This window comes from Suncus etruscus, chromosome X (genome assembly GCF_024139225.1).
Source record: "Suncus etruscus isolate mSunEtr1 chromosome X, mSunEtr1.pri.cur, whole genome shotgun sequence".
In the NCBI taxonomy this organism is placed as follows: domain Eukaryota; kingdom Metazoa; phylum Chordata; class Mammalia; order Eulipotyphla; family Soricidae; genus Suncus; species Suncus etruscus.
In genome coordinates, this window is record NC_064868.1 from 71,267,375 (window position 1) to 71,293,825 (window position 26,451).

A 26,451-nucleotide genomic window follows, 5' to 3' on the forward strand; every position below is an offset into this window, starting at 1 on the left:
CTGCTGTGCCATCGCTCTGGCCACAACACAGATATTTTTTACATAACAACAATACAATTGTCAAAATGGTAAAATTCAGAAAATTAAATTCCAATGGATTTACTCTAGATACAATACCAATGTATTTTCTAGCCAAAATGCTATTTTTTCAGATTAATCTAGTGAAATAAATTGTCATGCCTATTAACTTTTCTTTAGTAAAAAATGCTCTCTGTTTGATAGGGGATACAGTGGATTGGGCACTTGCCTTGCAAGAAGCATACTCAGGTTCCATCTCTACCTTTCATATGTCCCTTGAGTAACTCCATGACTGATCCCTGAGTACAGAGCCAGAAATAAGTTCTCAGCACATCTGGTATGCCCTCCCCGAATAAATAAAATGAAATCAAAATGTGCTTTCAGTCTTTGACTTTCATTGCCTACTATACAACTTGACTCTATTAATGTAATTTTTCCCATCTATTCTTTTGTTGCTGCTGTTTAACTGCACTCATGTTTGTACACTTGGTTGTAGTGGTTACAAACTTGGTAGCACTTTGCAGGGGAGGATCTCACATTTGGTTGCTGTGCATATTACTTGGTTATGGAGCTGGGGGTGTCATTGTCAGAGTCGAGAATTGCACTTTGTGAGGTGGCATATAGAAGAGATTGAACTTGAAGGAAGGTATCACCTTTCATAATTTTTCAGCCCAGAAGTAACAATATGCAGTTACTATAACAATACAAACTATATGATTGTGATTTCTCTCTGTTCTCATCGAAAGGAAGCTATCTTGTGACTAGAACGAACTGATAGAACTTTTTACTTTTCAAGGGCAAGCAGGAAATGCCCTAGATTCTCCCATGGGACAGTAAAATAAAAAGTTTCAAGGACTAGGGTAAATCATTGTTTTATTATTGAATCCTGAAAACTCTACTTGTTTAATGTATTTGCTATAATAGTGACAATCTTAAGGATATTATATTTAGTTTGAAAATGACATATCTTAGCTACCTTTGTCACGTATGCTTTCCACTCAGTGATACTGTATTTGCTATTCCCTGAGGAAAACAATCCTATGTTTTCAGATGTCTACTTGGATCACTCTCATCCCTACCTTGGGTGTTTTCTTATGGATCATCTCTTGTTTTTCAGTAAAAATGCAAGTTCCATGAATAGAGATTTTTTTCTTTTGTTTTCAGTGTTATAATACCCAATGTTCAAATACCAAACACCAAAAGTCTTGAGAGGGAGAACTTAATAATAATGTCACAAGTAAGTGATGCTTCCCCAAAGGTGTAGTAGTCACAATAGAACATCAGCCATCATAATAGATGAGCAAGCAAACTGCCTCAGAAAAAATTTCCAAAACCATATGCTTCATAAATATCAGATTTCTCATTCTAGATAATATGGCTTATTTTTAGATGATGACAAATGTAAACACAAATTTTTGTCATGTGTTATAGAAATTTATTCAGTAGCATCTCTTTGATATTAGAAATAGCATTCTTTAGATGGAGAGGTCATAAACAGGAAACTATATCAATTTCCTTGTTCCGAACATTATATATTAGTATAATGTAAAGATACAGAAATTTATTTTAAGTCACAATTATTTGATATACTAACGTAAATATATCTTGAATTATTTTTATCACAATCCTTTTTATCCTGTTCTCAATATTTTTTATTATTGGGGAGTGATTTAATCATTTAATTTTTAATAGTAAATTGTCATGTGTGTTTACTGATGTTACATTTATTTATACTTTAGGAAAAATACTTCATATACTTTGTACTTACTCCTTATTCCTATTTTGCTTACCTTCTATTACAAATGTATTATTTGTGTCAAAATAGTTTATATTCTGAACATTTATATAAATGAAATAATAAACTATGTCCCCTTTTCAGGCTTCTTTCACTTAGTACAGGGGTGGTGAACAGGATTTTTACCTTCACTCAAAATGGCAAAATGCAATATGTGTTTAATATATTATTGTTAAAATTATATGCTTTTGTGCGAGTGTTTGTCTGTTTTGGCAGGTTACTGCGTGGTGTGCCTCTCTGACTCTCACAGTTTAAAATTTTGGCTCTTTGTGTTGAACTTGTTTGCCACTCCTGACTTAGTATGTTTATAAGATTCAACAATGTTTTATTTAGCACTTATCTGAAAAAAACATTCTATTGTGATCTACCAATCATTTACTTACAAAATTATAATATCTGAGTTGTAACTTTTTTGCAGTTGGGTATAATGCTAGTCATATTTCTGTATTAGTTTTGCTAATATGTGGTTCAATTGTTCAGTATATTTATTCATGGGATATATGTATGTATAAATATATCTAAAGTATGCATATGCTGCAAGTAAATATAAGTATATATAAATTAGTTAAGTATATCTAATAAATCTAAAAATAAATATATACTGTGAGTGGAATTACTAAGTCACATGACAATTCTTGGAAGGACTATTTGTTTTTCATGAGAACTCCATGATTATTTACATCTACCAGCAATATATGAAGATTATATGATTCCATATACTTTTCAATACTTCTTTTGTTTGCTTTCTTAAAATATTAGCTGTGCTATTGATCTGAATTGTGTGAAGGGCACATCATCAAATTGTCTATTACATAAGCTATAATTAATCATGAGTATATGTATATATATATAAAAAATCATGAGTGTAATTAACATACAAATGAGAAAAAGAAAGAACTATGTGAAAGACATTTAGCGACTTATTTCAGTTTATGGTGGCTTCAAATATCTGGCCTTGAGTACTGTATAGCTTTGGATTTTTTGTGTGCCTTTTTAAAGACAGGAAACACTTCCTATTCTAAAAAATATGAATACTTATGTAGAAAGCTACAAGGACACTAAAACCAGCAGCTAAAACTGATAAAGGGATTTAGCAATATCAGAATACAAGGCTAATACCAAAATCTATATATTATATACTAGTAGCAAATACTACAAATCATCCCATTGATAGCAGCAATAAAATTCATAATATGAATAGATCTAACTAAATATCTAGAGGACTCTTACAACAGCTCTATAAAACACTGCTGAGTGTAATTCCAGTGAAACAGTAGACTGGAGTAGAAAAAGATCCCTACTAAAGTACAATCAGCATATCACTCACTCACATCCTCGCTTGTCAGAGATAAATGCATTTATGTAACTAAATGTGTTTGTCTGTTCACTGTCATGAATCTGAGGTAGGATCAAACATTAGTTTCCTAAACAGCACAATGCACACCAGATGCAGGAAGACCTGACATGGTGGGGTGCAGTGAAGCGAGGGGTGTCAAGAATGTAGAAATCATAGTCCACCTGTCAACCAAAGTTAAAAAACTGTGCTCTGGCAGGATCTGAACTCTAGGACAAAAACAAATCATATTTAGTTTGTGGCATCTAGAATTGATGAGCAACCGCTCACCTAATCAAGGAACTGAAGTGAAAACAGAGACCAAGCTGAAGCACGAAATTCTTTCTCTTGCTGGACTATTTTCTTCCAGTTCCATAGGCATCACTATGATCTATCAATTGAGGGTTTGGATTTCTTGAATTTTTTTACTTTAAATTTTAAAAAATGAAATAACCGTGAGATACACAGTAAAAACGTTGTTCATGATTGAGTTTCAGTCATATAATGTTACAACACCCCTTCACTATTGCACATTTCCTATCATCAAAGTCCCCATTATCTATTTCTCTTCCCCTCGCCCTCACAGCCACAGAAATCAAGATTCCCAACACCAAGGCCATGGCTCCAGCTGCAGGAAAACAAATGAAGATGAGTAAGCAGAAACTTTTGCAGACAAAATTAAGGACACAAGTAAAAAAATCACATGCTTGTGTGATCACGCCACACACCTTATCTTCACCGCAGGCAGATGGGTCTGATGCAACTAGCTGAAAAGGAACAGTAAATCAAGCCATTCAGGAGAGCCATGAAGTTAGTGCCCTCTCCCTCATGGCGTCTCAAAGTGCACCAAGTGAAATTGCTCTTTCTATATTCTCAGTACTAATTCAACCAAATGGGGGAGAGTGGAGCAAGATCCAGGTGAACTTTTATGTATCAAAGGGCTAGGTTTAAAGGAAAGAGGAAGATGGGGGAATGTTTTACAGATGCACAATTGGAGAAGGTAACAAAGAATGGAGAACAGCTATCCTAAAAAACAATAGTGTTAGAATTACAATTAAACACAGATCAAAATCCTCTATATCAAAAAGAAACGATACGATCACAATAAATGAGTCACCAAAGAGACTGAGTAGAATAAAAATTCCAATTAGAGATGCTGTATATGTGTAGCAAGTCAGCCCCTGAAGAGGTTGACTGATGGTGGGACGGAGGATGAGGCCTTTCTCTTCCAGCTCGGAGCACGCGTCTGCCACCCTGTCAAGCCCACGGTTCTGAGGTGAAATGGCGGGTAAACAGCTCGCAGACAGTCAGGCTCGTGGAAATATTCGCTTTATTCGGTGGACAAAACTGAAGTCCCAAGACTCAGCTTCAGTTCCAGCCAAAAAGCCCTGGCCTTCCACAGACCCTTGTTTTTATTCCCCAGAATCAGGTACCACCCAATGGTGGGATCAGATACCAACCAATGATGGAAGCAGAATCAGGTACTACCCTAGGGTGGGGGCAGAATGCCAGGTCACACCCTAGGGTAGGGCACAATCACCAATCAGTTTAGGGTGAGTAACATAGTAATCCCCTAAAATATTTACATACACAACAAATATGGAAATAACATGAACTGTAATTAAATATAACATAGAAAGAATGCTAAGCAGACCCATGTCACACAACAATGGCTGAAATGAAAGAGGTGAGGCACAAGATTTAGGAAAAATAAAGATAATTTATTAAAAAATAAAATTCCAACATAAAGGAAAACATCAGTTATGGGAGTTGCAGTAAGTATAGGGGAAACAGAAAAGCAATACCTGGAAATCTCTCAAAGTTAAGGAAAGAATTAAGCAAAGATGTTCAGGAAGCTTAGTGAACACAGGAATGTGCGTGATACTACTAAATTATTTTATGAACACTTTAATTGACTCAACATGAGATACACATTTACAAAGTTGTTTATAATTGACTTTCAGTCATACAGTATACAACACCATTTACCAGTGCAAATTTCCCATCACCAATATCCCCAGTTTTCCTCCTGCCCTACTCCCTGTCCTCTCTCTTGCCTATCTCTCTGGGAGATATATTTTTCTTTCTCTTCTTTTTTTTCACTTAAACACTGTGGTTTGTAATGTTACTGCTGAAGGGATATCTTGACTATCACTTTATCTAATTTCAGAACCTATTTATTGTCCAGAGTGATCCTTTCCAACTGCAATAGTCATGATGGTGCATTTTAATGTCATAAACGAACTTCCTGTTATTGACTAGTTCTCCAGGCCCTTATCTTTATTATGTCTGGACATTAATATCTAACTATCTTTTTATATCCTAAAAATGAGTGTGACTACTCTGTCTATCCCTCTCCCTCTGACTCCTTTTATTTGGCATGATATTTCCTTCTTCAAAGACAGTATATCCTGTTGAGCTTTAGCCTGGTTGATCTATCCAATGACTATTTGTGTTATTGATGTCTTTGTTCAAATCTTTCTGCAGATGTTTTGGTATTTAGCTGGCCCCTCATTGGAGGCGTGTATGTTTCTTTTGAATAAATTCCAGGTTCTATTCTCATCTGTTTGTTTATTTTAAAGATTTTTTTCTACCAAGATCTCTAGATACAGAGGTATAATTTTATTACCCATGACAAAGCAGAAGTCATCCATACACCACAATAGCACTGAGGGAAGAGTAAATGAACAGACAAGGAGTCTACAGTCAATCCCATGATCTACAGTCAATCCCATGACAGTATACTTCAAGGGTGGAGAAACCCTGTATATCCTAGGCCAAGGGAATTCCCTCTCTAATGCCCTCAATATTTACTATGCATATGCAGAGGAAAATAGGCACAAAATAATCTTTTATAACTATTTATCTATTTATTATTTATTTATATTTTTTACTTTGTTTTTGTGTAGATATTGAAGTTGATGTCTCCAATTTTATTTTATGTTATTTTATCTTTCTCTTTCTCTTTGCATTCCGGCATGGTTTTATTTCAGGACTGAGACTATTAAGTGATGCTTGCCTTTAGAACTGTAGTGCTCACTGGATATTTTATTTGATTTTTTTTTGTATTGTTGTGGTATTTCCATTCCTTTTTTCCTGTCCTCTCTCAAACTGAGGACATCTAGAAGGACCACACACATTTTCGGCTTATTTGATTTTTACCCCACTTTTTTGCTTTTCTTTTCTTCAAACAAAACTACATAACTTGAACTATCTAGTTCCGCCTCTCAAATAGAGGGGGAAATAAGGAGGGGTACCAGAACCAAACAGATATATGATCACTAAGTAGTAAGCTAGACACAGAGGGGACCACTTATTCTGGCAGCTCGGGGGGGGGGGTGAGGGTGGGATATGGGATGCAGGATGGGAACAGGGGTGGAGGGAGGACAAACTTGGTGACGGGAATTCCCCTGATTCAATGTTAATATGTACCTAAAATACTATTCTGAAAAATATGTAAGTCAATATGGTCAAAATAAAAATTATATATAATAAAAAGATTTTTTTCTATCATTTGTTCATTTATTTAAGACTATTTTCCATTTTCTGCAGTTGTCTGGAGGTGTTATACAGCTCCTCTTGGAGCTCTCTTATTCTCTCTTCAGCAGCCCTTACTCTGCTGCTGACCCTTCTAGTGAGTTTTTTATTTTTACTTTATTTTTATTTATTTATTTATTTTTGGTTTTTGGGTCACACCCGGCATTGCTCAGGGGTTACTCCTGGCTATCTGCTCAGAAATAGCTCCTGGCAGGCACGGGGGACCATATGGGACACCGGGATTCGAACCAACCACCTTTGGTCCTGGATCGGCTGCTTGCAAGGCAAACACCACTGTGCTATATCTCCGGGCCCGTGAGTTTTTTATTTGACTTACCAAGTTTTTCAGTTCTCTTTTCTCTTCTATTTAAAGTTTTCTCTTTTCTACTTTCATTTCTTCTTGAGTCTTCTTAGCTGTTCTTTCCATGATTTCTTTGATTTCTTTGAACATCCTTAACAATTCCTTTCTCAAATCCTTATCACTGGTGTTGGCTGGTACTAGTTGGGTCTTCAGAGCTACCAATTTTATTCAGAAATTGTGGTGGGTTTCTGTTTTACATCTGGGAGCTCATTTTTTTTTGAGGAATATCCATATTATTTTCTAGCAAGTTTGGACTAGGCAGCATTCCCAACAGCAGTGAATGAAAGTTCCTTTCTCCCTATATCCCACCAGCACTGGTTGTTCTTGTACTTTTTTCTTTTTCTTTTTCTTTTTCTTTTCTTTTCTTTTCTTTTTTTTTTTTTTTTTTGGTTTTTGGGTCACACCCAGCAACACTCAGGGGCTATTCCTGGCTCTCTGTTCAGAAATCGCCCCCGACAGGCTCGGGGAACTATATGGGATGCCAGGATTCGAACCATCATCCTTCTGCAAGCAAGGCAAACGCCCTACCGCTGTGCTATCTCTCCAGCCCCGTTCTTGTACTTTGATTTGTGCCAATTTTTGTGGCATGAGATGATACCTCATTGTTGTTTTGATTTGCATCTCCCTGATTATGAGTGATGAGGAGCATTTTAATGTGCCTTTTGGATATATGCATTTCTTTTTTGAGAAAATGTCTATTCTTCTCCCCATTTAAACAGCATGATTACTAACATGATTGTAGTTGGGTTTCAGTCATAAAAAGAACACCTCCCTTCACCAGTGCAACAGTCCCACCAACGATGCCCCACATCACTCTACTCCCCTACCCCCTGCCTGTTTTCCAGACAGGCATTCTACTTCTCTCATTCATTAACATTGTCATGTCAGTTGTTAGTGTAGTTATTTCTCTAACTGCACTCACCACTCTTTATTCTGAGCTTCATAGCATGAGCTGGTCCTTCAGGGCCTCATCTCTGGGCATTATTACAATAATGTCTTTTATTTTTCTTAAAATCCAAAGATAAGTGAGACTATTCTGTGTTTCTTCTTTCTCTCTCTCTCTGACTTATTTCACTGAGCATAATAGTTTCCATGTGCACTCATGTACAGGAAAATTTTATGACTTCATCTCTGCTGACAGCTGCATAGTATTCCACTGTGTAAATATACAACAGTTTCTTTGTTCTTCTTTGTTCTTTGTTGACTGAAATCTGGGATGTTTCCAGATTCTGGCTATTGTAAATAGTGCTGAAATGAATATAGGTGTGAGGAAGGGATTTTTGTATTGCGTTTTTGTGTACCCTAGGAGTAGTATAACTGGATCATGTGGGAGCTCAATTTCCAGTTATTTTAAGAATCTCCACATTGTTTTTCATAAAGGCTGGAATAGATGGCATTCCAGTAGTGAATTAGAGTTCCTTTTCCCCCACATTTCCACTGACACTGATTGTTCTTCTGTGTGATGTGTACCAGTCTCTGTGGCATGAGATGGTACCTCATAGTTGCTTTGATTTGCATCTCCCTGATGATTAGTGATGTGGAACATTTTTTTCATGTGCCTTTTGGCCATTTGTATTTTTTCTTTGAGAAATTGTTCATTTCTTCTACAATTATTGATGGGGTTAAATGCTTTTTCGTTATTAAGTTCTGTCAGTACCTTATATATGTTTGATATTATTAGCCCCTTATCTGATGGGTATTGGGTGAATAGTTTCTCCCATTCTGTGGGTGGCTTTTGTATCCTGGGCACTATTTCCTTTGAGGTGCAGGAGTTTCTCAGCTTAATATAGTTCCATACATTTATCTATTTCCACTTGTTTGGAGAGTGCTGTTTACTCCTTGGAGATGCCTTTAGACTCAATGTCTTGGAGTGTTTTACCTATGTGTTGTTCCATATACCTTATGATTTCAGGTCTGATATCAAGGTCTTTAATCCCTTTGCATTTGACCCTTGTATATGGTGTTCGATGGAGTTCTGAGTTCACTTTTTTATAAGGGGCTGACCAATTATCCCAATACCACTTGCTGACGAGGCTTTCCTTGCTCCATTTTGCATTTATTGCCTCTTCATCAAAGATTAATTGATTGTATGTCTGGAGAACATTTCTCTGAATACTCAAGTTTATTCCACTGATCTTAGAGTCTGTCTTTATTCTAGTACCATGCTGTTTTAATGACAGCTTTTTAATAAAGTTTAAAGTTGGGCAAAGTAATGCCTCCCATATTCCTTTTCCCAAGGTTTGCTCTAGCCATTCCCAGGTGTTTATTTTTCCAAATGAATTTCAGAGGTTTTTGATTCATTTCTTTGAACAATGTCCTGGGTATCCTTGGAGGGATTGCATAAATCTGTACAATTCTTTGGGGAGCATTGACATTTTACTGATATTAATCCTCCCAATCCATGAGTGGGGTATGTGACTCCATTTCTTTGTGTATTCTTTTATTTCTTGAAGAAGAGTTTGGTAGTTTTCTTTTTGTTGATATGATGTATTATGTTGATTGATTTATGTACGTTAAACAATCTTTGCATTCCTGTAATGAAACCTACTTGGTTGTGGTGTATGACCTTCTTGATGAGGCATTGGATCCAATTTGCCAGATTTTTGCTGTTGTTGTTGTTGTTGTTGTTGTTGTTGTTGTTGTTGTTGTTGTTTTGGGCCACACCCGGTGATACTCAGGGATTACTCCTGGCTATGCATACAGAAATCGCTTTTGGCTCGGGGACCATATGGGATGCTGGGACATTGAACCAAGGTCCATTCTAGGCCAGCGGCATGCAATGCAAACAATCTACCACTGTGCCACCGCTCTGGCACCCCTATTTGCCAGAATTTTGTTGAGGATATTTGCATCTGTGTTCAACAGGGATATAGGTCTATAATTTTCTTTTCTTGCAACATCTCTGTCTGGTTTTGGTTTCAGGGTGATGTTAGCTTCATAGAAGCTATTTGGGAATGTTTTTGCTTCAATTTGTGTGAACAGTGGTGTGTCTTCCTTGAAGATGACTTTAGTCTCAATGTGATAAGGTGTTTTGCCTATTTTTTCTTCTATATATTTTATAGTTTCAGGTCTAATATCAAGATCATTTTGGGTTTTTTGTTTGTTTGTTTGTTTGTTTTGGGTCACACCTGGCAGCGCTCAGGGGTTATTCCTAGCTCTACACTCAGAAATCGCTTCTGGCAGCTTGGGGGACCATATGGGATGCCGGATTCGAACTGGGGTCCGTCCTGTGTTGGCTGAGTGCAAGGCTATTGCTCCGGCCCAGGTATGGGGTATTTTTATGCAATGTTGCTCTTGACTGTTGATTTTTCATGGAGATTTTCTTCCTGGGTGTCTTGAATTCCAATGATTCTTATGTTTTTTTCTAATGAATATATTGCAGACCTCTAATTTTTTTTTATCTGTTCGTATTTTTTGAGGGAATTTTTCCCATAGTCCTATCATTTGTTTTAAGGCTCTTTTCCAGCATCTTCTGTTGTATGGAGTTGTTATACATACATCTCATCTTCCAGCTCAATGATTCTTTTGTGTGTGGGGGGGGGGGGCACACCCAGCGGCTCTCAGGAGTTACTCCCAGATATATGCTCAGAAATTTCGTGTGGCTCAGGGGACCATATGTGATGCTGGTGATCGAACCTGTGCCTGTCCTGGGTTAGCTGCATGCAAGGCAAATGTCCTACCGCTGTGCTACCACTCCAGCCCCATCAGCTCAATTCTGTCTTCAGAAGCTGTTACTCTGTTGGTGACACTTTCCTGTGACATAGTTTTCATTTGGGCTACCAAGTATTTTAACCCTGATATTTCGGTTTGGAGCTTTCTCATTTCTGTTTTCATGTCCTCTTGATTCTTCTTTGTGGTTTGTTTGATTCGTTCCATAGATTCTTTGAGTTTCTTGATAACCCTCTAAATTTCATCCCTAAAGTGTTTCTCAGAGAGGCTATATAGGTGGTTCATACTTTTTGGGTCTTCAGATCCATCATCTCCATTCTCTAAGCATGGTGGGATTCTGTGATGCTTTACAATAGTGTCCTTTACAGTGTTTTTTTTTCCCCTATATTTGCACTGGTATACATTGATTAAAGGATAAGCTTAAGTTTGTCTTTTCTGGGGAAAGGGTACTCATATAAGACTTTCTCAGGACTTCTGCCAGCCTTGGCCTGAGCTGGGTTTCTGCTGCTTTTGTATCTCCAGGTGGAAGAAGCCTGTAAAAAGGTTTTTTATTCTTACTAACCACAAAACAAAAACCTGGATCAATGTTTGATAAATAATACAGTGGGTATGATGGTGCCTTGTATCTGGTTGACCTGGGTTTGATCCTCTGCACCCTTTTGAGCACAAAGCCAGGAGTAAGTCCTGAGTACTGCTGTAGTTCCACCCAAACAAACAAACAAACAAAAAAACCAGAAATAAAGTGGTACAATATAAATACCTCCAGAAAATATAGAGGAAACCATGTAGCCCCATTTACTAATGATTAACTTAAGGGTCAACTATGTGGCTCAGTGAAATAAAGCATGCTTTGGATGCCGAAAACTTGACTTCATTTTCAGAATTGCAATATAAAAGCTAGTGACTGAAATGCAAATGATGTTCAAGATTCACTGGTGTATGTATGGTGGCTCTCATTATTTCTGCATCACTAGCTCAGGACCCTACTTTCAGTTCAATACAGATACTTAGACTGGGATGAATATATTGGGAGTGGCCCCTGGCCCACTAAGTATTGCTAGGAAGTCTTCTCTTCAAAATGCAAATCCTTTCATCTTGGAGTACTAATTCTGCACAACTACAGTCTGGCTCAGAAAGCAGGTGTGTTTACATAATATGCTACCTTTCATGTGTTTGAAAGGATTTGAACACAGACAGGATTTTAAATATAGACACTCAGAAAATAAAATATAATTTGACTTAAATAGGGACAAGAAATAGGTGAGTCATTATACATATTTTGCTTCCAAACCGGCCAAATAAATTTAAAGTATCTTCATCTTTCTTATTTTTACTTTTCATTATTTTTGCCATTGCCACAAAATGCTTTCAATGGGCTCTGTACAAATGATAGAACAACAGTTTTTATATAGTTTCATAAATAGTAATAAAAGGAAGTTGACAGAATGTATCTTATATTTTTGAAAGAAAGTGTGCTTATTTTTGAATCACAGCTTTTTTCTATATATTATAAATGTCTCAAATGAAATTCACACCTTAATATGCTCTATGGTGATCTAACCTTTAACATTGGAGAGTGGTTTATGTGGCTAATCGTTAAAAAGCTGTATTTTTCTCATCTGTTATATCTACATTTTTGAGTGCTTACTGTGCTTTAGACACTTCCTAGGTTTTTCAGACAAATATATAAAAGATACATAGTTCCTGATTTAGAAATATCAATAGGTGAGGAAATTAAGGTCTAGAATTATTTTCCCAAGATCCTATAGGTATTTTTTAATGGAATAGGGATTAGAAAGACAGAAGGTCTAGCATTTAACTCTTTCTACTAAATAGAGAAAGTCAAGAAAATATAACTGAGTTGAATTATTTTTCTCATTTGTAATTTTTATGAGTCACAGTGATTTTATATATTTAAAATATAAATTTATTTTAATTGTCAAATGCATCCATAATGAAAAGGCAAGATTTCTGATTTTCATAGTTTTTAACATAGAAACTGATCTCATATGTGCTATTAGAAAGGTTTCATTTTGTGATCATGCTACTACTTAGTCAATAGAGGCAGTTTAGAAAGTTTATACAAAATAGGTTAATATATTTATTTAGTTTTCTTAATGGTTGTTATGAATATTGAATACATATTTAACTTAGTATAACCTACTGGGAGAGACATTCGAGTGTAGAAGACTAATTTTGATTTAGGTTTTTCAGTTCTCATAAGTGTTTGTGTATAGTTGTCTCAAAACTTTCCTCTATATGGGGCCGGCGAGGTGTCGCTAGAGCTAAGGTGTCTGCCTTGCAAGCGCTAGCCAAGTAAAGATCCCGACAGCGGTTCGATTCCCCGGCGTCCCATATGGTCCCCCCAAGCCAGGGGCAATTTCTGAGCACTTAGCCAGAAGTAACCCCTGAGCATCAAATGGGTGTGGCCCAAAAAACAAAACAAAAACAAACCCAAAAAAACCTGTCCTCTTTATGCATTGAGTATTACATAGAATAGATGGTCTTATACATTTTTTCAATTATAGAATCTGAATCAAGAAACCCATAAGGTAAGTTTTTCATATTTAGTTCCATTTTAACACATCCTAGTATCCCTTCAATTTTAATGTCTCAACTCCTTTTTAAGGAATAAATCAAATATTATAAAAGTGACCATATGGCAGGTTGTTTTTAAACATCTGGGGTCTTCTTAGGCATTGACTTCCCTGCAGACACAGGAAGAACAGTTTTGGGTTCTGGACAAGGATGTTACAGACCCACTGGCCTGTCTCTCCTGCATCGGTGAGTTGATCCACCCCATCCCCTGGAAAGGTCCCCTAGGCTTTGTCTGCAATCACAACTAATTTGTACTCAGAAAAAGGCTGGTAGAGGTTTCTGGATCAGCTTTGCTCACATATGCAACCTCGGCTAGATTTCCCCATATATCCTCCACCCACCCAGGGCCCAGGGTACTTCCCTTTTGTCCAGCTGGTATAAACAGGAATTGATCACAAAAATGGTACTTTTAGTAACTAGGGTACTTTTAGTAACTAACATACTGTCAGGAAAAGGTACCTTACCAGTAACTTTTGATTGACCTAGCTGTTTACATCCATCAGGCCTAGACTAATTAGAGAAAGTTAAAGTTTTTTCTTGAAATGCCAGAAACCACAAATACAATAATCTCCTTGGATATTATCATTACTACAAGCTTCAAGGGTTGCTTGCACCTCTTAGGAAGTACACACACTGAGGAAGATAAGAAAGTAAGACAAGTAGTCTGTGTGCAGAATCATAAGTTTAGCTCTAACATGAAGCCAGGGGACCCTGTAGACAGCTTTGGAGCCCACTGAGATTGCCACTCTAGCAGGGCAGACAGTCACACCACTTAACTGAGGCTCTGAAAGGAGGCACCCTGTATGCAGAAGCACCCCTTTTCCCCCACTGAGGAGCGAGATGAGTGACTGTTAGAGCAAACACCTCACCTGGCATGTCACAATGGAGCCCACCTCCTGTTCTTTCCCTGGTGACATAAATTCCATTCCCCCTAGTCACAGAGGTCATGTCCACAGATCTGACATAATGTACATATACCTGACCAGTAAGTCCCTCTGTTTCTGTTTGTTTGAGATTCCTGCTCTGGTAAATCCTAGTAACTGTGTAACTGTTTAAGTACTCCTCCTTGATAATAAAGTGAGTCTTCTCACTGCAGTGACTCCAGAAGACCTTTCTCCAGACACCTCCAATACCTGCTTTCCACCCACCCTAAGTTGGCCTGAGCAAGGTTGTGAATGAGAGCTGGACAAAGAGCAGGACCCTGGGCCCTGGGTGGTTGGAGGATATATAGGTGATCTAGCCCAGTTTGTATGTGTGAGCAAGGCTGACCCAGTACCCTCTATCAGCCTTTTTTCTGGTACAAGTTAGTTGTGATCACAGTCAAGTGCAAGGGGACCCTTCCAGGGGATGGGGTGGATCAACTCTCGGATGCAGGAGAGACAGGCCAGTGGGTCCCTAATGCCCTTGCCCAGAACCCAAAACTGTTCTTCCTGTGCCTGCAGGGAAACCAGCTCCTAGGAGCATTTTTTACTTAATTTTTACTTAATGTAAGAAAATAAAAATAAATAGCTTCTTATGACAAATGTTACTCCATTAAATTTGATAAAGGAATATATAGGACAGCGTCCCTGTCTCAGATTTACTCTAATTATATATTCGTACTTGTTAGGATTTGTTGACCCTAAGAGGGTTGTGCATTTGATGACTTATACCTGCATATTACTTTAACAACATGATGCTATTTCTCTAGCAGATATTCCTGATTCCAGTGAGATAGGATATTTTAATGAGGATGATACTAAATAACTACATATTTTTGTTTGGGTGCTGGTTATAGACATTCAGGTGAGAAACCCAATTTTCATTTAGGTCCGCTCAGTCATTGTTCTAGGCTCTAAGCTCAGGGCTCATCCTAACCATCTGGTGTGCCAGATATTGAACTTGTGTGCAGGGCAAGAACCCTAACTGCTGTACTTTCTAGTCCTTATGTAAGTAGTTTTTCAAAATGTTCTGTAAAGTACATACATAATAATATTATAAAACTATTTTAGGTCATCATGCTCATTTTTGTGAACTGCCATCTTAGCCTGAACTTTGCAGAAAACAGACCACTAACAAAGTCTATGATTTCCAAGTCAGTATTAAATTTAAAATTGCTTTTATCACAAAAACTCTCTATCAGATTCACAGTTCTTAAGAATGATATTGGACTACTAACTATAGCATATGGTAAAATTCCTTTTCTTAATTTTTTACCTAGGGGAATTAATTAGTTCTGCTCTTGAGATTATGTCCTGAACACTTTGAAAAGGAGTTACCATAATAAACAATTTCAGAACAAGTTGCTTATGAAAAGTAAGAAAACAGGCATACTTTGAATAAGAAAATAGATCTTTTCAGTCATGTTCTCTAATACAATGGCATATGTTTTTTAAAAAAAAAATAGACCGCAACATCCTACATTTCTGTATACAGAGAAATTATTTTTCAGAAGTGAAAGAAGGAAAAATAATCTTATCAGACTGAGAATGTGTTCATTACCAGCAGACTTGCCCTTCCATGAATGCAGTTCTTCAAAAGAAAATAAATAATATAGGTTATAAAACTTGAATAAGAACAAGAAATAGAAGAGAGGCTGACAGGTGTAGTTGAGAAGAATGCATGCTGAAAAAGTATGACTTGAGTCTGTTTTCCGACAATCCCCAAAAATAGAAGAAAGGAAAGAAAGAAGGAATATGTGAAGAAACTTAAATAAATAATTATATGAACATAAAACAAAATCTGTTTTTATTATTTTTGTTTGTCTTTGAGTCACACCTGATGGAATTTATGGCTTGCTCATGGCTTTGTGCTCATGAATCAGTCTTGCTTGGTAAATTCAGTGAACCATATGGAGTACCAGAATCTAACCCTGTTTGGCCACATTTAAGGCAAATATCCTATTCTCTGTACTATTGCTGTGATTATTTTAAATTATTTTTTAAGACTTACAAAGTTATTCATAGCAGTTTCAGGCAAATACTACTTCAACACCCCTCCCCCTGCCTCTATGGCAGACAACAACTTTCTTCTCTCTCTCTCTCTCTCTCTCTCTCTCTCTCTCTCTCTCTCTCTCTCTCTCAGACCTCTTTTTAGACATGTTGGTTTTCAATATTGTTACTGAAGGGGTATTATGTATAAGACCTGTTCTCTTAAAGGAGAAAGCTGTTCTCTTAAAGAAAAATTTTCCTTTTTTGGGGGGTTACATCCAGAAGTACTCAGAACTCCTCCAGTGGACTATACGGAACAAGGATTTGACCTAGGCTCTCTGATTGCAAAGCACGCATTTTAGCTTGTTAGGTTCTTTCTCTGATCCTTAATAAGAATTTTTTTAATTATTCACTGTTGGTTCTGTGATGTAACATTTAACTTACACATATGAAACCCTGGGTCTTATCGGAGGCACTGCAAAAAATCAATGTTGATAAGCAATGACATCACAAAAAATAGCACTCAAATTTCCCATGATAAAATAGTCAATTTTTTTAGAAGTCCAGAATTTAATAAGATAAAAATAATAAACTAGAAGAAAATTTGCGAAAGAAGCATTCACATAAGAGTTGCATGTTATTTTAAGTTGCAAGCCCACTATACTAAATTGACTGATGAAGGTGGTTTTTAGTATCAAAGAAAGCATTAAAAACCTGCTTCCTGGGCCAGAGCAGTGGCACAGCATTTTTCTTGCGCTGGCTAACCTGGGACGGACCTCGGTTCGATCCCACCCCCAACCCCCGTATCCCATATGGTCCTCCAAGCCAGGAGCGATTTCTGAGTACAGAGGTAGGAGTAACCCCTGAGCATCACAGGGTGTAGACCAACCCCCCCCCAAAAAGAACTGTGGCTGTATGGTTTGCTTTAATCTGACAATTTGCTAGAGAATTGACACAATGTTTCTCTCCCCCCCCCTCATATTTTTCAAGAGTGAAGTGACTTTTGCCAAATGTATATAAGGCCTTGAAAAGTAATCAAAGGAGCCTGGAACAAAAGATAATGTTAGGATAATCAATATGCAGAAAGGAATTATGTGAGGAAAAAGACCTTTTAAAAGTTCCCCAAAGTACAGAATAATTGAGAACTCCAAGTAATAACAACAGAATAACACCAGTGTGTTCTCAATTCTCTTCTCTGTAGAAAGCTGCATCCTTTCACGAGCACATGACTCTCTCTTAATGTCAAAACACAACTGTTTTACCCTACTATTAATCTCCTGAATTTCTTGTCTGTGGCAGAAGGTAGATGGAATTGGAAAGTCTGGGTAAAATTTAGGTCTGAATTTCTGGTCTTGCAAAGAGCAATTCCCCTCTCCAGCCTGTGTTCTAATGTTGCCTGAGAAATGGCAGGGATCTTTTTCCAAACTATAAAAAAAGTGTGTGGTTTGATAACCATCTTGTAGTGTTATTGGAACATAACGTTTGTATTATGTGGATGCTCACAGCAGACTTTCATCAGATCATGATTCCCCAGGCATTTCCTGGAGTGACTGAATTGGATTGAGAGGGAAGGGTAGACTCCATTATCAAGGCTGTAATCTCTCTCCACCATTACACATAAGTCACCTGCAACAATGATTTGAGGAAGAGATAGATTGGCAACATTCTGGTAGATTAAATGGCAGACTTTTGTGTTCAAAGTAATCGCTTTATTTGCACAGTCACAAGAAGTGCTTTTAATAAAGAGAAAAGGGAAGCACACTAAAAATAAAGGGTTTGGACATGATGTTTCTTAACAAAGTAGAACAAACGTTTATGAAATTAATATGGAAAAATAAACCTCTTCTAATAGCTAAAGTAATCATGGGGCGGGGAGAAGATGGGAGGTGTCACTTTCTCCAACTTCAAACTCTACTATATAGCAGTAGCAAATATTAAAATAAAGACATACCATCAGATCAATGGATTAGAATTAAATATTATGAGTCAAAACCCCAGGTTTACCATAAATTAAACTTTGATAAAGGAGCAAAAATAAGCAACTGCAACAGGGATAGCTTCTTTAAGTGATGCTGGGAAAACTGGTTAACTGAATTCTTTCTAACAACATGGACAATAGTCAAATCAAAATAGATTAAAGATCTTGATATCAGAACTGAAGCCATAACGTACACAGGAAAACATACTAAAAAGTCTTCATGACACAAAAACTTAAAAGATTATTCAAGGATGAAACAACACTGGCCAAGCGAGTAGAAGCAAGATAAACAAAATGGGACTACATTAAATTAAGAACTTTCTGTACCTCAGAGGAAAAGATTACCAGGATACAAAACATGAGCAAGAAATAGTAGAAATGTATTCACCCGATACCTATCTGAATAGGGACTAGTAGCTAAAATATATGACATTAGCTAAGCTTAATAAGGAAAATATCTAATCCTACCAAAAAATGGGGAGCATAGATGAACAGATATTTCCCCCATGAAGAAATAGATGGTCAAAAGGCATATGTAAAAATGCTCCAAATCACTACTCATCAGGAGATCAAATCAAAACATTAGAATCATCTTACACCACAGAGAATGGAACACAACAAAAACCAAAACATGTGCTGGCATGGATGTGGTGAGAAAGAAACTCGCATTCACTGTTGATGGGAATGCTCTTTAGTACAACCTTTGTGAAAAACAATATGGATATTGCTAAAAAAAATTGGAAATTGAGCTTCCATATGATCCATCAATACCACTTCTAGGAATACACTCATGGAACAACAACAAAAAGAAGGAAAACAATACCAAAACGCCCTTTGCACTCCTAGGTTCATCGCAGCACTGTTTACAATAGGCAGAACCTGGAAGCAACCCTGGTGCCTGACAAAAGATGAGTGGCTAAGAATACAGTGATCTATGTATACAATGGAATACTATGCAGCTGTTTGAAAAAAAATCAAGTCATGAAGTTTGCCTATACATGGAAGGCATGGAGATTATTATAATGACTGAGATGAGTCAGAGGGAGAGGGTAGACATAGAATAGAATCGTCTCATCTTTGAGATATTAGAAAAATAAAAGACAGTATGGTAATAATTTCAGTGACAATAGACCAGTCCATGAACTGAAGCTTGTCACAAAGAGAGGTGACTGCAGTTATAGTACTAACTATACTGACAATTCCCATGACCATGATAGTTGGAAGTGATCACTCTGGATAAGAACTGGGTACTGAAAGGGGATAAAGTGATACACGTGGCACCCCCTCATTAACAATAGTCCACACCACAGTGTCAGGAAGGAAATAGAGAAACAGACACAGAGAGACAGAGATAGTGAGAGAAAGAGGGCAAGAGAAAGAAGCAAAATGTCTGCCACAGAAACAGGCAAGGGGTGGAGTGGTGAGTGGGAGGGAAATGTGTGGAGGACAAAAATGGGGAAAAGTTGGTTTCAGGAAAATTGCAGTGGTGAAGGGCAATCTTTCACTGAAAGCCAACTATGTTCATTTCTGTAACCACGGTGCTTAAATTAAGAAATGAATATGAAAATATTGAAGTCAAAAATTTCTCTAACACAAGTTAAAGTTAATAAAGTATAATAATAATAATCAATTTTAATCAAATAACGATTAAAAATAAAATATTATTTCAAATCCAGTCGACACATTTTCTATCCACTGCAGCATTACATTTTGAGTTAGAGAAAGCAGGAAGCATTTTTTTTAAGGTAGAAGACACTGGGAATAGGGATGGGGGAGGAATCTTGCATAGAAGTTGGTGGCTGGGTGACACACCTTTTTGTGCTACGGATCATGCGGTGCTGGGGATCAAACCATTTGCTGCATGCAAAGGAAACGTCTGATCTCCTAGAATACCTTTATGACTCTTGGATAGTTTGTCATGAATTTTGGTTTGGAAAAGATCTCACCCAAATGAGATTTAGCCCCACGTCTGACATTTGTCTCCCTCTCTTTAAATTGGGATTTCCAGGTCCATCAACAGGGAGCGATGCTTGCCGAGACAGTGAGGAAGATACAGCAAAGAAAAAGAGAAGTGAGAATGACCAAAAACACCCCTGCAAAAAAGACAAATAAAAAGGCCCTTCTTTCTAGGCCTGCGGAGCAGAGAAGCGTCCAATTTAACTGGAGAGAGACTGGAAGGGCCCAGCGCAGGTAGGTATTGTTCCCAGGGTCGCAGTGCGTGGGCGGCTGCAGGCTGCAGGCTGCTGGAGGGGGCAGCGCCTGGCTCCGCCCTAGATACGGGGCCTCCAGAAGGGGGCGGAGCCAGGAGCGCCGACGCGGCGTCACGTGACCGACCCAAGAAAACGAGCGCACCTTCCTCCCGCGTCACACCTTCCCAGCCCTCGCTCGCGTCCGGACGTGCGCTTGGGTCGGTCTAGGACGGCTCCGAAAAGCAGGAGGCGGCGGGGCCAACGGTGAGGGCTGCGGCAGGGGTGCGGGAGGAGCGCGGGAAGAGCGCGGACGTGCCCCGGGGCTGGGCTGCGGTTCCCGATCCCGCAGCCCAAGCGGCGAGGCCCCGGCCGGGCTGGGTGCGTGCGGGTCCGGGGACGTCCCGCGCGCCGCCTGCGCTCGGACCCCGCGCCCGCCTCGCCTCCCTCGCTGCGCCCCGGCCCTGCGCGGCGTAGAAAATGGTGGTCGGGCGGGCCGGGGGGGCGCGGGCAGGCGGGGGAAGGGCCGGGAGAAGGGGGCGCCCCGGGATTGGGGGTGCGGGGGCGGGGGCGCCGCGCCGATCGCCGCCTGCGTCTGCGCCCGCAGGTCTGAGGGTCCGAGCGCCTCCGGGGAGCACTTGCCGCCGCCGCCGCGAGAAGCCGAGCCCGGTGCCGACGGCGACCAGAGGCCCAGGTAGGTGGGTGCGGGGTTTGGGGAGCGGGCTGAGCGGGGACGGGCGGAGATGGGGCGCCGACGCGGCGCCCGCCCCCTCCCTCCCCGAACCCCGGATCCCGTCCTCCATTTTGGTGTCCGCCGAGGCCGGGGGATGATCCGGAGGGGAAACGAAATGGTGGGCTGGGGGAGGGACCGGACCGCAGCGGGGAGAGGGGAGGGGAGGGGGCGGGCGGGCGGGAGCGAGCGGGAAGCCCGGCCGGGCTGGGGGCCCCCTAGAGGACGCCGGGCGCCTCCCAGGTGGGGGACCAGTGCGGTGGGCAACAGTTGGAGCGGGCGTCGGGAACCCCGGGCGCCCCGTTTGCAGCGGGGGTGCGTAGTAGGCCTCTGTCCTCGGTGCTGATCGGGCACGGAGAAAAACTCATCTCTTCTCTGGTCTTGTCTCCTAGGAGCAATGGCGTCCAAAGAAAAACCGATGATGAAAAAGCTGAGCAAGGAAAACGAAGACGCCAATCCCGAAAAAGAAGAAGGGAAAGAATCCCTTGTACCGAATGGAGAGGAATCGCGTCCTTCGGGAGGGGGTGAAGGCCAGAAATCTGGAGGGAAACTGGGGCGTGTTAGGCGATTTGTCCCTAGTTTCCGTTGGGCCCTTCCTAACAGGCAGAATGTGCAAAACGACGCCGATGATGTCGAGAAGTTTGCTGGCAAGATGATGGAAGTGAAGAGAAAAACCAAGGAACAGCAGCTGAAGCATTACACACGCTTCCAAACTCCTGAGCCTGATAATCATTATGACTTCTGTCTTATACCTTGAATACTGAGGGTTATCCTGTCATTAATCATGTGGCCTCAGCTCTATAAGCTTGTAGTTCGTGATTTACTTTTTCTGTACCTTGGGGCCTTCCCATTGAACAGTTTCCAAGTGAATACTGTTTTGGTCTCTGTAAAACTTTATTGCCAATTTAATGTAGTTTTAGGGAAAGTATTCTTTTCTTAACACGAAATAAAACTTTTAAAATGTGATTGTTCTCTTCTACCTTTACAGTTTTTCTTTTCTAGGTACCTGAACTTTAATATTGCAAAAGCCAATGACTGTTATTTGTTACTCCCAAACAATAGCAAAATGTCCCGCTCAGAACAAGTGTCAAGCTCTGGCACAATTTAGGATCTGATACAGCAAGGTATACAACACTACTAAGCTGCATCCTGTACCCCACATAGTATTTTAAGAATGGCCTTCTTAAATTAGCGATATGGCTTCAATTTAGGGCCTGAGCACACACTTTGGATACACGCACCCCAGTTTTGATATCTGCACATCATGATTCCCCGAGCACTCTTGGACACTCCTCAAGGTCTAAAACTGAAGGAAACTACTATAAATTAGTTACTCAAAAGCCATTATAATATTGGGGGTTGGAGAAAGTACAGCAGGTGAGAGATAGACACTGAATAGTCTCACTGCCACACCCTTCCTTGCCCCCCCCTCGCCCCCATGCGAGCCACCAGTTGACCACCATTTTCTAAGCCTGTCAGGACACGGGGCTTAAAAAGTAAAGACATTATTGTAATAATCTCAGAGACAATAGAGTGAAGGGCCGGAAGGACCGGCCCACAATATGAAACACCACGAAGAGTGGTGAATGCTGTTAGGGAAATAATTACATTAACAACTAGCATGATAAAGTTAATGAGAGCAGTAGAATGCCTATCTCAATGGGTGGGAGGAGATTAGGGACATTGGTGGTGGGAATTTTGCACTGGTGAAGGGGGGTGTTCTGTTTATGACAAACCCAACTACAATCATGCTTTTAATTATGATGCTTAAAGATTTTATAATTAAGAAAGTACAGCAGGCAAAGCAATTACCTTTCCCCTGACTAGCTGAGGTTTGGTCGCTGCCACCTTGTAGTCCCCCATCCAAAACAGAAGTGATCCTTAAAGCAGTAAGCTCTGAGCACAAGTGTGTCCACCCATGCAAAAAAAGCATTAGGAAAGGGTACAGGTGTGGGTTGTTAGTCTTGTGATCCCTCATCCAAAAAAGTGCTCCCTTATTAGCTCAACACAAGTAGGTATGTCCACCCATGCAAAAAAAGCTTTAGGGGCAGGGTACAGGTGTGCGTTTTTAGTCTTTTGTGATCCCTCATCCAAGCCAGAAGTGTTCCCTTAGAGCAGTCGGTAAACTGAGCACAGGTAGGTGTGTCTACCCATGCAGAAAAAGCTTTAGGGGCAGAGTACAGGTGTGGGGAGTTAGTCGTTTTTATGTTGAAATCAGTTTAAAATTCTCTTGTGATAAGCGTAGAGCCAGTTTCCTGTTTTATAGTTAAACCTCTATATATTAAATCACGATTAAATAGTCTCCATTAGGTCACAATGAATAGTCGTGATTAAGATATAGTTACAAAAAATTGTTTCATTTTATTCATCAATCATTTTTACCCAATACAATACTTAAACCTTCATTCTAAATGGATGTTTTATGATTAATAGTTACACCTTACATACGTTACCTGTGTTAGATTGCTGCTACCCAAGGCAATATATGTAGGAGATGCTTGGAATTTCTGTATATAAAATTTTCTTCAAATATAGTGAAAAGAAAACTGACAATAAACTCATCAATATAAAATTCCTGCTGACATATGGCATTAAAATAGGCAGTGTGCCAGAAAAGCAAAAGACCAAAAATGTGTGTGGTCTAATTTTGTTTGCTAAAACCAAGAATGCTTGATTTGACCAACAGTTACTAGAGAAACTCCAAATAACTCATTCCCTTTTCAGTTTATATGTAGGAATGCCTGGAGTCCAGGGAGACCCATGACTTAAGTAAGAACACTTGTGTTTAAGCCCGAAGAGAAGATTGCAATTGTTTTAGACAGCACCAGACAGGTAACTTTTAGGGGGATTGTTTAAATTAATTTTAAAAAATTAGGTGGTTCTGGAGATAGAGAAGGTGCAGCACAGAGAGAATATGGGATTAGTGATTAAAAAACTAATAAAAGTACAAAAATGAAATTTGGCAAATGTTTTCATCTCTGGGTTAATGACTAGAGTGATGGGAATTTGGAATTATGAAAAATGGAGATAGCTTACTTAGCACAAAATTTTCTATCCTCTATATTTTCAAAATTAGGAACAATTAGACTGACTACAAACAAGTCAGAGATAGAACAGGGATTAAGGCACTTGCCTTGCATGTGATAAACCCATAGTTCAAATCTCTTAGCATCAGATCCCTGACACTACATATGGTCCCCTCAGCCCCAGTAGGGGTCACTTTGAGTACAGATTCGGGAATAGCCCCTGAACACTTCTGGGTGTGCCCCTTACCAATGAAAGAAATGTCTAGAATTTAGTAGTTTATTTTATATTTTGTACCTTCTATTTAGAGCTCAGGGAGTCTGGGGTTATGCTCAGTGATTCCAGTCAACTGGACTATATGCTAGGGCCCTGTGATACTATACTGTTTAGAACCAATGATGTCAGGGGCTATAAAGGGTGTTAGTCTTGATAGTAGGTGACCCCGTTTTTGATTCTCCCCCCGCAAAGATCTATAAGCACTGCTGGATGTTGCATCCCTATAAAATAAACAGCTTGGACATCTCTATAAAATATGCAGGCCCTGGCTGTTATATGGTTGCTGTGTGCTGCTAGGAATGATCTCTAACTACAGAGCCAAGAATACTCACAGCACTGCTGGGTGTGGACCAAGGACAACCCAAAAGCCTACTTTTCTGCTTTTCAGTGAGTCTACCATTTATATAAACATATGCAATGACTTGACCCCAGAGAAACCGAAGAAGACGTTAAAAAAATTGGGGAGAGGGGCCAGAGCGATAGCACAGCGGTAGAGCGTTTGCCTTGCACACAGCCTGGGACGGACCCAGGTTTGATCCCTGGCATCCCATATAGTCCCCTGAGTCTGCCAGGAGCGATTTCTGAGTGCAGAGTGAAGAGTAAACCCTGAGCGCTGCTGGGTGTGACCCAAAATCCAAAAACCAAAACCCAAACCCAAAACAAAACAAAACAAAAAACATGAGAAGAAGAAAAAAATAAGAAAAAGAAGTAATGGAGGAATGGGTTAGAGGCTTCAGGTATACTGGTAACAGGAAGGAGTGGTATGTCTATATCTATATCTATACATTTAAAGCACAGACAACAGCAGCATTGAAAACAGAACTCGAAACTATAACCACCAAACTTTAAAATGTTCCTGTCAATGTAGCAGATGGGAGTCAGTAGGGAACATGGAACAATGGTGGAGGGAAGATGATACTAGTCTTAGAAAATTATATGATTACATCTCAATTATCTATAATTTTGTCTATCATAGTTTTTTAGTTAAATAAAACTTCAAAATAAAACAAGTGATGGGGGGGCGGATTTTAGAGAATATAGGATCTCTGTCTTCTATTCTCCAGATTCAAAGGGGGAATGGAATTCCAGAATCTCCATTTTGTTAAACAAAGTCTCTAGGAAATTTGATTGCAATATGTGTTCAGCTTTCTAGCATATGGATTCACACCTATCACTATAAATATAAACAAATAGAATAACAAGGTAAAATAGCCTCAAGTGGAAAAAGGCATATTTTGAAAATATCTGACCTTAAAAACAACTGCTTATCAGTGTTAGGACCAATGCCAAATAAGAGCCTAAAATTCATAGGTGCTACACAAAAGTGAAATAATACCCTCCTGTATATATATATATATATATATTTTTTTTTTGGTTTTTGGGCCACACCCGGTAACGCTCAGGGGTTACTCCTGGCTATGTGCTCAGAAGTTGCTCCTGGCTTGGGGGACCATATGGGACACCGGGGGATCGAACCGCGGTCTGTCCAAGGCTAGTGCAGGAAAGGCAGGCACCTTACCTCTAGCGCCACCGCCCGGCCCCTCCTGTATATTTTTGAAGGAACAGATCTTGACTTTGTAATATATTGTAAGCTTTTGACATTTAGAGATTGAACTCTTATTCCTGATATTTACAGGGGAATTCTTGTTACTGATAACAAGCTTAGAAAGGTCAGAGTTACTCTTTGTATTTCCAATGGTCTTACTTTAAAGAGGAGAAAGAAAGCTTAAAGACTAACTGGGTATTAAAAAATCAGATTTCCATTCATGTATGTCTTTATTTTTCTAACAGCTGCATAGTATTTCTTTGTGTAGATGTACCATTGTGTAGGTATGTCTTTAGCCACTAACCTGGGTTGTTTCCAGATTCTGGCTACTGTAAATAGTGCTGTGATGAACATAGGAATGCAAAAGGCATTTTTTATATTGTATTTTTATGTTCCTAGTGTATATCCTTTGGAGTGGGATTGCTGGATTTAATGGAGCTCAATTTCCAGATTTTTTAAAGTAATATCTATATTATTTTCCAGAAAGGTGG

The 26,451-nt window shown here is 39.3% G+C and overlaps 1 protein-coding gene across 2 annotated transcripts in view; it reads left to right on the plus strand.

Moving 5' to 3' along the window:
* Nucleotides 1-22,066, plus strand: part of LOC125998606 (protein BEX4-like) — a 108,855-nt gene extending 86,789 nt beyond the window's left edge. Inside the window, exons 1-3 of one of the 2 annotated variants that reach the window (XM_049766644.1) lie at nt 20,507-20,651; nt 20,992-21,078; nt 21,507-22,066. In XM_049766644.1, the coding sequence (XP_049622601.1) occupies nt 21,512-21,871 (360 nt within the window). In that variant the 5' untranslated portion in view covers nt 20,507-20,651; nt 20,992-21,078; nt 21,507-21,511 and the 3' untranslated portion in view covers nt 21,872-22,066. Of the gene's footprint in view, nt 1-20,506; nt 20,652-20,991; nt 21,079-21,506 lie in introns of those variants that run through there. The other variant, XM_049766645.1, reaches the window with a different exon arrangement.
* The last annotated feature ends 4,385 nt before the right edge of the window (nt 22,067-26,451 follow it).